Here is an 11228-nt window from a genome sequence, read left to right as displayed (position 1 = left end):
GAGGAAATGAGTTCAGATCTCGATGCTTTAAATATCCCCAGATTCTCCCCACGGGGATAGAAATCTGGAGTTCAGGCTAATCCAGCGATCTAAAGTTGTCTCATCACATCATCACTAAAGCAATGGAGAAACCACCTGCGCCATCTCTTTTGGAGTCTGCTCCTGTTCTTTCCAGTGTCGTAGATTTACCAACACCACGAGTCTCATGGCTCGAGGCAAAGATCAAGCCAAAGACTGTCCATGCTCGCTATCCCTTCAGGGGTAAACCTCTGCTGTGGATGACCTGCGCTTTTGGTAGTCTCGGCGATGCTCTATTTGGCTACGATCAGGGTATGTTACAGATCCTTTCCTGCATATGCCTAATTCACCTCATTGACACACATATTCAGGTGTCGTGGCCGGCCTCTTGGTGAACCCCGTGTTCCTCAAGAGATTCTTCGCAGACTACGGAGGCGCCAAAGGTTCAAGCGAGCACATCAACCCCTCCATCACAGGGATCCTCGTCGCATGTCTGCAAATCTCCGCCGCCATCGGCTCTCTAATGGCCGGCAACATTGGCGACATGATTGGCAGAAAGAGATGCGTTCGACTAGGCGGCTTCGTTTACTTTGCCTCCGCCTTCATTCAAGCCTTTGCCCCCGACTACGCGACATTCATAGCCGGACGAACGATCCAAGGATTCGGCGTTGGTTTTCTGTCGATGACCGTCCCCATCATCCAGACCGAGATCGCCGCACCGCACCGCCGTGGCCTCATGGTAGGGATCGAATACACATTTCTCATCGGGGGCTACGCACTGTCGACGTGGGTCGATTTCGGCTTCTACCACCTCGTGCCAAAGAGCGAGTCCTGGCAGGGTCCCTACTTCATCCAGATGGGCCTCGCCTTCATCCTCTTCGCCATGTCCTTCATTCTACCCGAAACACCCCGCTGGCTCGCCCGCAACGGCTTCACGCAGGAGTGCATACAGACAGTTGCCGACCTGCACACGCCTGACGGTAACACGCATGCTAAACACGTCCAGCAGGTCATGCTCGAGATTAGCGAAGCGGTTCGCTACGAGGCGACTCTTGGACAATCTTCATGGCGAGAGATGTTCACACGTTATCGAAAGCGTACCATTGTCGGCATGACTGCGCAAATGTTTGCCCAGCTGAATGGAATCAACGTCATCTCGTTCTATTTGCCCACGACCCTGGCCAAGGCTGGAATGAGTCAGTCCAAGTCGCTGCTCTACACTGCCGCAAACTCGATACCCTATGTAGCTGCTACGACCTTATCCTGGTGGCTCGCTGATAAATGGGGACGACGCCCATTGTTGATTCTTGGTGGTAGGCACATCCCCTGGAATCCCGTTCATCTCACGGAACATTGAACGCTAAACCCTCTAGGCATCCTCATGGCTATCGCCCTCAGCATTGTCTGCGCCTTTACTGAGGCACATATACCCGACATCACGGTGCGTGCCAATGGCATCTACGCCTTCGTCGTTGTCGTAAGTTCGTCCCTCCAAGATGGTAAGATAGCGCATGCTTACTTTGTTCTCAGTACAACGCCATCTACGGCTTCACCTGGGGTCCCATGCCCTGGTTGCTCCCAGCTGAGATCTTTCCACTGCGCGCTCGTAGCAAGGGCATGGCGCTCGCCACTTGTTCGAACTGGGTATTCAACTTCGCCATCGGCATGTCAGCTCCTGATGCGTTCGCTAGCATCGGGGGCTACTACTACGTCATCATCGCGGTATTCTGCCTAATATCAGTGGCTCTGGCCAAGTTCTACTATGTTGAGACAGCGAATCACACCCTTGAGGAGATTGCGCTTGCGTTTGGCGACAAAGCCTTTGTGGACGACGACGAAGCTGTAGTCGGCGCGGCGCACCTGAACCAAGGGAAGACGGAAGCGACTAGAACCAACGTTTGATGGCTTCTGGTGACAATGCGAATCAGATTGTAAGGTTCAATCAAGAACTTACATTTCTCCCAAGTCTATCAGCTATGTAGACGATAGAGTGAGGTTTGTAAGCCTATCATCGCCGATACATCGCTCCGAGGCCAAAACCCGGATGCCTAGGGGGGATCTAGGCCTGATGTCGGACGCCTTTTCCTGTAACACACTTCCACCAACAGACATATATTCATGACTTTCCTTCTATTATTGTAAATGTCTAACAAATAACTCTAACTAAAAGTAGGTTGTATATGCTCTTGAAATTTTATCGGAAACCTACCTTACTCAAGCCTATACTCTCTATCATAGAAGCAGCCCTCTACTAACGCCACTCTTACTATTCAAACGTGGCTTCTGCCACATGATCGCGCCATCGGGGTTGGGATAAGCGGGGATGAGCGGGGTTGATAAGCACATGGCAGTGTGAACCAAGGTAATATGCCTATGCGGCTTTAGCGCCGAACTGGTTATTAAGTCCGTCGTTAATGGGACCAAATGTTCACATCTTGATTCGACGAAACCCCCCCCCCCAAACCTCCGTTCATACATGACCGGCCTACCGCGCATATCGACGATGGCGAAATCTGCAACCCTCTAAGACGGCATCGTGCCTGTGGAACCTCGTGGTACAGACAGGGGGTGAGGGGTGGGATCGCACAAAGCACACAAAATGGCAGACGCAACCTCGGAGGAGGAGGCGTCGCCTTTGCTCCCTGTCTCGATTCAACCGCCGTCATCACGTCCAGGCTCCGAGATGGCGTCGAGAATCACAACGGCCCTCTGGGGCCCTCCGTCGGTCCAGCGCTCGCTGCTCATCAAGCTGGACTTCACCGTGCTCATCTACTTCTCCGTCGTCTGGTTCCTGTTCGGCATCAACCGCGCCAGCTACAACACGGCGTACATCAGCGGGATGAAGGAAGAGCTGGACTTCCAAGGAAAGGTGAGGAGTAGCAAACCGTGAGACAAGATAGGTCGGAGACTCAGGTCTCGGGCCGGCTTGGTGGAAGAAGTATTACCTTCGAGATACGTGCTGACTACGGGTTTTAGGACTTCAACTACATGCACACGATTTACCTAGTCACCTATGCAGTTTTCCAGATCCCCTCAACCTCCATCTTGACTGTCGTCAAACCCCGATACGTATTCGTTGCGGCGAACACCGTCTGGAGTGTCCTCACTCTGGTCACGTTCCGGGCGAACCATGTCTATCAAGTCTTTATTCTCAACGGGTTCGAAGGCGCCTTCTCAGCCATCGCCTAGTAAGTCCGTCCGCGCCCGAGCCTCGTGAAACCACAGCTTCTCACCGACACATGTCCAGTGTGGGCGCGCACTTCATCTACGGGTCGTGGTACAAGCAATCCGAGCTCGCCACCCGCGCGGCAGTCTTCTGCGCCTTTGGCAACCTCGGCAACATGGCGGGAGGCTGGATCCAGGCGGGACTTCTGGCGTCTCTTTCCAACGGCCCAATCGCTCCGTGGCGGCTCATTTTCGTGGTGGTCTCGTGTGTCACCATCCCCTTCGCCATCTTTGGTAGGTTGCCCGCGTCCGTGGAGCAACGGGACATGTTAGACTGATCTCTTGAAGGCTGGTTCGCCATCCCGGATCTTCCAGAGCACCGCACAGCAAGGTTTCTGACCCCCGAGGAGAGGGAACTCGCCGTTAGCCGCCTCGGCCGTGTGAAGACTAAGTCATGGGACCGGACCGTGTTCAGACGAGTTCTACTTAGCTGGCAGTTCTGGCTGCTGCCGACTGTCTTCATGCGTGAGTCTGTCTTTGCAAAGTTTGGACGATTGTGAACTGCTACTGACCGATGCGAGAACAGTCTACTCCCTCAGCGTCCAAGCCATAGGCAACAACGTCATACCTCTCTGGATGGCCTCCCGTGGCTACAGCGTAATCCAGCAGAACAACTACCCAACCGCGACCTACGCAACGGGAATCGTTGCCACCTTCATCTACTGCGCCGTGTCCGACAAGCTCCGCTCCCGCTGGCAGGCGTCCCTCTGCATCGGCTTCACCTTCATCGTCAGCAGCGCCATCCTGATCTCGGACCCGCCCGATGCCGGCTACTTCTTCGCCTTCTACCTGATGGGAACGACCTACGCGCCGCAGGCGCTCTGGTACTCGTGGATGGCCGACCTGACGGCCCACGACATGCAGCTCCGGGCGATCACGACGGGATTCATGAACTCGTTCGACTTCGCCTTCGTCGTGAGTGGATCTTTGTGATGATGATGATGATGATTTTTGCACACGCTGACGAAAGCTAGACATGGTGGCCGCTGATCTTCTACCCCGTCACGGACGCGCCGAACTACCGGAAAGGTTACATCGCGAGTTTGGTGACCGGTGCTCTGACCGTGCCGGTCATCTTGTTGATTGCGTTCCTCGAGAGAAGGGGAAGGAGGAAGGGAACCATTGCCGATGTTAACGATGAAGATGAGTAGGTGGCGAATGAGTATTAGTCTGGGGTTGTCTGAGGACAGGATCGCCGAGTTGATTCCCCGAACTCGGAGCCGGCTTGGGTCTAGTATACTTAGTCCCACCAAGCTGATGCCCGGTCTGATGCCGGTTTCTTGGGACCGGCCGGTGCAATACCCTTTGACGCTGACATCATTGCAATGTCGATGGCGCCCACCGTCGGAAAACTGATCTGAGGATCCAGTAGTTAGTTAGTAGTTGATGCTAATATTAGTACTTTCTCCGCGGTGCTCACTTTCATACGTCACAAACTTCCTCCTGGAGTCTTAGTACTCAACCAGGCAACCTCTGTTATAGCCAAAATCAGGGGGTGTCAACGAGTCAACAAGGTCAACGTCGGTAGTTGCGAAAGATGAGTAGGCCTAAGTAGAGGAATGCTGGGCCACGCCACCCGCAGCGAACTAAACTTCCACTCATTGTCAGCCCCTTCCAAAGTCATCTGTCTACCCCTTGGTGCACAACAGGCACCTAGCTGGCCTGCTTGCACCAAAGTTTCGCCACCTACCGGCATTGGGTTATGGAGGTTGTCAACGATCTCAAGCCTTCCAAGTACCAGATCAACAGACTGCCCATATTTCCAGTCCATTTGGGGGACTGCGAACACCTCATCACATCAATCATGATATCATAGTGGTCGGTTTCCGCACAAGTAGGTTCAGACCCGAACCGTTGCGACGCAGACAAGGTTGCCGACACAGGGAAACGTTTCAACCCAGTGTCTCAAAAGTTCAACTTCAACTCGCCCGAGGTTGCGTCGATCGATCGCTCGCGACCAACCGGTAGCTTAGCGGGCCACCGACATCAACTATTTACACGAACTAGCTAGCAGTGCTAAGCAGAGGCAAACGCTCCGATAATTGTACCTCACAGCCGCTACAATGTGCCGAGAAGCAAACTATGCTGCAGATCGGCTTCATCCCCTCTCCGCCGTGGAAACTCAGAAGCGGCATCTGATCTTCTCGTCCACTCGTCCATCAACTCATAAAAGCGACGACTCTCCCGGACTGAGTCGCGAATTCCCCTTTTCATCCAGTCTATTAACGTCTGCATGACTCTTCGCTCAACCGTGTCATGATTCAGCTCGTATAGATTCAAGGTTCACAACTGAGTTGCAAGCTTGTACGAATAAATGGGCTCTATCGGCCACCTCGACAACGGCCGCCTCGACGACAGAGGATGTCTTCACAACGACACCTCGGGCGCGACTATGGACTACGAAGTGCTCATCGTTGGCGGCGGCTTCGGCGGGTGCTACGCGCTCCACAAGCTGCGTAAACAGGGCTTCGCGGCGCACGTCGTCGAGGCCGGATCCGCCCTCGGGGGCGTGTGGCACTGGAACAGCTACCCTGGCGCGCGCGTCGACTCGGAGACGCCCTACTACCAACTCTCCGTCAGGGAGGTCTGGAAGGACTGGACGTGGACGGAGCGGTTCCCCGGGCACGAGGAGATCAAGAGGTACTTCCGGCACATTGACAACGTTCTCGACATTTCCAAGGATGTGAGCTACAACACAGTCGTTGTGGGCGCCGACTTCGACACCAAGACGGCGCGGTGGATCATCGAGACGGACACAGGCCGGCGCATCACGTCCCAGTTCCTCATCACGGCAACGGGAAGCTCGATCAAGCGGCACGAGCCCGAATTCCCTGGAAAGGTGTCGTTCAAGGGTACCGTGGTACACTCGGCGTCCTGGCCTGAGTCCGGCCTCGACGTGCAGGGCAAGCGGGTTGCCATCATCGGGGCCGGGGCGACGGGCGTTCAGTGTGTGCAGGAGATCTCGAAGCAGCCCGGCGTAACGCTGACGGTGTACGTCCGCAACATTAATATCGCGCTTCCGATGCGGCAGCGCGCTTTGTCAGAGCTCGAGCAGCGCAGCCTCAAGGCCATCTACGGACAGCTATTCGGAGCGGCGAAAGACAGCCGGTTGGGGGTCCCGTCCGACGTCAACCCCAGGTCGACGGCCGAGACGACGGCCGAGGAGAGAGAAGCGTGGTGGGAGGAACTCTGGCAGCGGGGCGCGTTCAACTTCCAGGTGTGCCAGTACACGGATTTCTTGGTGAACGCAGAGGCAAACCGCCTGGCCTACGACTTCTGGGCCAAGAAGACGGGCCCCAGGATCCGAAACCCGGAGAAGAGGGCCATTCTGGTCCCCGACGAGCAGCCGTATCCCCTTGCAACCAAACGTAGCAGCCTGGAGCAGGACTACTACGAGTGTCTCGACCGGGACAACGTCGAGGTCGTCGGCCTCAAGAAGACGGGCATTCGCGAGTGGACGCCGCGCGGCATCGTGACGGAGGACGGGAGGGAGAGGAAGCACGATATAATTTTGCTCGCAACGGGGTACGATAATGTGACCGGCGCGCTGACAACTATGGGGATGCGTGGCAGAGACGGCGTCGATCTGAAGGAGAGGTGGAAGGACGGCGTCTGGACGTACCTCGGCCTCATGACCAGGGGTTGCCCCAACATGTTTATGTTGTACGGGCCTCAAGGTAAGTCTTCTTGCACGACGACGTGCCCCCCGAGAACCAAACGAGCGGCTGACCTGAAGAAACGCGAATAGCCCCCACAGCTCTGACCAACGCGCCGCCGTTCATCGAACAACAGGTCGACATCATCGCCGACATCCTCGCTAGGCTCCGTGAGGAGAACGTTCAGTCCATCGAGCCGCGGCGGTCGGCCGAGGAGCACTGGAAGAAGGTCATCTTGGACATCAACGAGTCGACGCTCTTCAGCAAGAACGAGTCGTCGTGGTACGTCGGGGCCAACATCCCGGGTAAGAAAAAGGAGCAGCTCAACTACCTCGGCGGCATCCCCCGGTACATCCAGGCCTGTCGGGAGGGAACGAGCAGCTGGGAGAACTTTGAGGTCGTCAGGCTGGAGGGAGGCAAGAAGAAGGCCCGGGTCGGCGCCGAGGACGTCTCTCTGATGAACGAGGTCATTGTATGAGGAATAGGTAGTGCCCCCACGGTTTTTGATGAAACGAAGAGGGCGCCCAATCTACAGCCCAATCTACAGCCCAATCTACACATATATATCTTCGGATAGAGTAAGAATCTGGGCACAACCGAAATTTACTCCTTGAGTTTTGAAACATGAAGTACCTTCCGTGAACAACAGAAGAATTTCTTTTGAATCCAAAAAAAGAAAGTCTAGTACAAGGCATCGCAGCTCTTGCATTTACCAGTCAAGTGAAGACAACACCCTGGTGACGACTTTGGTAAAGTCGTAGTAGAGTCTATAGCCCAAGCAAGGGCTATTTATGATAAGTCGTTCATGTAAATGAGATGCTGTCACCGAGAACCGTCGATTTTGCAGATTCTGAGATCATCTGTTCAAATATACTTTCACCTTGTCAAGGTTCCAAGGACTCGGAGCTTGTTGGTATCGTGACATGGACGTAGACAAGCCATCTTCGTGGGCTGCCGTGCCTCTCGGAAAGCGACTCATTTCATACTTTCCCTGGATCGAGCGTCTAAAAGGAATCAATCACCAATCCGTTTTGCCCGGTGGAAATCACAATTAGCAGAACACGTGCCTACAATGCCACCGATAAACCTCAATCATCCTTTCATCAAACATGCCAACCTCCCACCAATCCGAAGAGGATTCCCGCACAGGGCAGCGTTTCCCTCTACCTCCCTGTTCCGGCAGCGTCCTGCGTGCGGTCTGGAACCGCAATAAGCTCGTCGTCGGTCGATGTGCAGCCCAGACCTCCAGAGAGCCGGTCCTCTGAGCATCAGTCTGCCCCGGTGGCGAGGGAGGTAGGAGGGACGGAAGCCAGCGGCATGATGCTCTGACTAACTCCTCGGGAAGTCTAATCTACTCGCAACACCGATGTTAAAAAATTCTCGAGCCGAGGGACGTGAGGGAGGGAGGGCGCTTTAGGTCTATGTACACGTGTAAAGGCACAGACCGCACACGGCGCTGGGTGTGCTCTACATGCCGCCCCCGAGGAAGGTCCATCCCTCGCCAGTCGATAAACTCTCGCAAGTCCCTTTCTCACGTAGAGGATGCGGAGCGGGTGTGGGGTTCGGATGACGGAGGTTCGGATTTGTCACTCGGAGCATTGTCCGTCACGGCGAGGGCTGCGACCGGCCACATCGGAGGACGGATGTGGCGCTTGAGACAAAACGCGCCACAATGAGGGGGTGTGGCTGTGGCTGTGTGGGTCAACATCTCGTCATTATGACTTGTGGCTTGCGCCTGTCTCGCCAAGGACTTCATCTTTGTATAGACTGCATAACCTGCAGCTCGGATGAAAAAACTTGGTTTTCAACCAGTTAGGTGCAACTGACATTTGGGGGGTTTGGCTCTAATACTGGGATTTGTGTGTGGCGACAGCTACACCGCCACATCATGTGCTCTTCTTTCGGCGCTTGTGGCTGATAACCTTGTATGAAAATCGGAGAACGTTTGCTGACATAAGCTTCCGCTATCGCCATTGAATCAGACAGACTTCAATCATTCTCGTTGTTTTGGCAGTGGCTTATGCGCCCTTGATGGACGGGAAATGGCGCTTGTCCCGTTTGCAGTCCATCAAAATGCTTGGCCTCTTAGCGAATTCTGAAGTGAGTTTGGGCCACTGCCATCATTTAACCGACCTGAGTCATGTGAATCAACATTTCTCCGGGGGTCCGGGATAGCTAGGCTCAGCTAAGCCCCTTCCGCGGTGGAGAACAGAATGATAGCTACAAGACGGAGGACGGAACACAGTACAGATCCTATGCTAGAAAACTCTGTTCGGCTTGAATGAGCATACAGGTATTGTTGAGTGGAGAAGTTTGAAACCAGTGTGGGATTGTGGTATAAACGGACGGTCATACGTTTTGGGCGGCGCTGTGGCGGTGTCGAAACCCTGAAAATGGAAGCATCAGCTGTGGACACTTGAGGTCCTGAATGGCGAAATAAGCTCCTTATTGAAACTTTTTCTTTGGGGCTTGAGTGAATATACCATTGCTGTAAGATGGAGGATGTGCCAGAAGCCTTCTTCTCTCTGCCGGATCTGCCTGTCAGAATGCACCTGAGTATGGATAAGTCTCCTGGTGATGCGCCGATATGGGCAATCAAACCAACGCCATTTCCACTGGAATCCGCAAAGGGGGGTGGAAATCGGATGGCAGGACAATCAGCCGGCACTTCATGGCCGAGTGGCTTGCTGGAAAGTTTCATCGAATGATGCTCCGTGATGTGAACTCCTTTTTCAGGGAAGCCCTACCGGCAATATGGTTTGGGATGGCTCGGTGACGGTTCTCCAAAGGGAATTACGAACGGACCAGTGAGAATGCGCCGGGGAATCGGAAACGGGGCTTACGAGGGTTGGCAAGGCGTTTTGGTATGGATTCCCTCTGGTCTGGAGTACCGCAGATGAAACAAGCCGCACGTTTCTATTTTTGACCGCAGCCATCACGTCATGGTCCATACCTCGACAGTCGTATAGAACTGTAGCCGCGCTGATCTCGGCATGAGAGTTGCAGACTAGCAGGAAGGCTGTTATGTAAGGTCCCCTAGCCCCGCCTACACGCTGCGGCATGGGACACCTGAACGACCGTCGCTGAGTGGCTGCTATGGTGGCGTGTGCGAGGAGGGACTTGAGAGGCGAAAGCAACGCCCGTCGGGGATGTGGGAGTGTCTTCGGGACCGGTGGGGGAGATGCGAGCATGGCCCAGGCCGCCAGGAGCCGAGACGGCTGCGAAGCTTAACGGCAAGAGGATGCCGAAACGGCGCCGGGGGTCGGCTTCAAAATATCCCAACTTGGTGTTGGCCGAAGAACGTAGGGACCCAGTTTCGCCGTCTGAAAGTCTGCGAGAGGCTTACTACACCACGCACACCGAAAAAACATTCTGAGCGTTCAGTCGGAGCGCAAAAGTGGACAGACGGTTCACGGTCTAGCCCCCAGACACTCGTCGAGGGTAGGCGAGATGGGGAGGAACATGAGATCTGCTTCTAGGTCGGGGGCCGTAACAAGTCCAATTTCCATCGTGTATCGGCCTGATTATGAGAGAGTCCCGGGGGGGGGGGGGGGGGTCAGGGGGCCGGGGCTGCGCCGGCTATCGCTGCACTTTGGGGATTTCGCACCATCGTGATCGTACTGTTGGGTGCGAACTTGGGATTTCGGCAGAATTGCTATTGCTGCGGCAAAGTCATAAAGTCAAATTTCGAACCACTTCTAGTTTTCGTTTTGCGTTTGACTTGATGCCGGATGGAGGCCGTATTGGTCGTCGCTCGGCACCCAGCAAAGCCGATTGACAGCTGATGGCGGATAAACAACACTTTTTGGGGGCTCATCTGAGCCACCCTGCCCCCTACCCTGGGCCTGCGTCCCGTGTTTTCTCGACGGGCTCGCTCAGGTGTGTCGATGGCACAGCCCGGGCGGCAAGCACAATGGCGAAATTTGACGAATCAAACGTCGAGGGGCGGGTGATTTGGTGATTTCGATAGTGATAACAGTCGTGGTGGCAGTGCATGAATAATGGCGGTAGGGTCAGGGAACGGAAATCATCAGCAACCCGCGTCCCCCCCACTGGAATGGATGGCGGCATTTCCAGAACGAACGGGGCAATCCCTTGAACGGGGGAAGGGGGGGATCTGGCTGTGGCCACTGTGAGAACCGAGGCCTTTTGGATGAATGCGAGAGCCAACGAAGTGTATGCTTCCGGGATTGTGACGGCCTTGTGTCAACGTATGACCGAAATCGACCCTCGGCAAGGCCAGAGACAGTCTAAAGTCCGTTCAAGTGAGCATATTTCAGAGGGGCCTCTTCGTGATGTGGGCGGGATGTCGGGAGTCGCACTCGGACT

The 11228-nt window shown here is 54.9% G+C and overlaps 3 protein-coding genes across 3 annotated transcripts; all 3 read left to right on the top strand.

The window, feature by feature from the left end:
- Window positions 1–122: 122 nt before the first annotated feature.
- Window positions 123–1920, top strand: CDEST_07368 (Putative major facilitator, sugar transporter, major facilitator superfamily; the record flags this gene model as incomplete). Its single annotated transcript, XM_062923527.1, has 4 exons — window positions 123–330; window positions 390–1331; window positions 1392–1495; window positions 1549–1920. 4 exons carry the CDS (start codon window positions 123–125, stop codon window positions 1918–1920), a joined length of 1626 nt encoding a protein of 541 aa, XP_062779578.1.
- Window positions 1921–2465: 545 nt separating this feature from the next.
- On the top strand, window positions 2466–4652 carry CDEST_07367 (Putative major facilitator superfamily, MFS transporter superfamily). The gene is made up of 6 exons (XM_062923526.1): window positions 2466–2887; window positions 2995–3206; window positions 3266–3477; window positions 3532–3708; window positions 3770–4158; window positions 4218–4652. Exons 1-6 carry the CDS (start codon window positions 2618–2620, stop codon window positions 4392–4394), a joined length of 1437 nt encoding a protein of 478 aa, XP_062779577.1. The 5' UTR covers window positions 2466–2617; the 3' UTR covers window positions 4395–4652.
- An 825-nt stretch (window positions 4653–5477) lies between these two features.
- On the top strand, window positions 5478–9036 carry CDEST_07366 (Putative FAD/NAD(P)-binding domain, FAD/NAD(P)-binding domain superfamily). The gene is made up of 2 exons (XM_062923525.1): window positions 5478–6920; window positions 6992–9036. The coding sequence occupies exons 1-2, from the start codon at window positions 5558–5560 to the stop codon at window positions 7375–7377; spliced, it is 1749 nt and encodes a 582-aa protein (XP_062779576.1). The 5' UTR covers window positions 5478–5557; the 3' UTR covers window positions 7378–9036.
- The last annotated feature ends 2192 nt before the right edge of the window (window positions 9037–11228 follow it).

The sequence above is a fragment of the Colletotrichum destructivum genome, chromosome 4 (genome assembly GCF_034447905.1).
Source record: "Colletotrichum destructivum chromosome 4, complete sequence".
NCBI classification, from domain to species: domain Eukaryota; kingdom Fungi; phylum Ascomycota; class Sordariomycetes; order Glomerellales; family Glomerellaceae; genus Colletotrichum; species Colletotrichum destructivum.
Note: the sequence above shows the minus strand (reverse complement) of the source record. Positions and strands in the feature narration are given on the sequence as shown.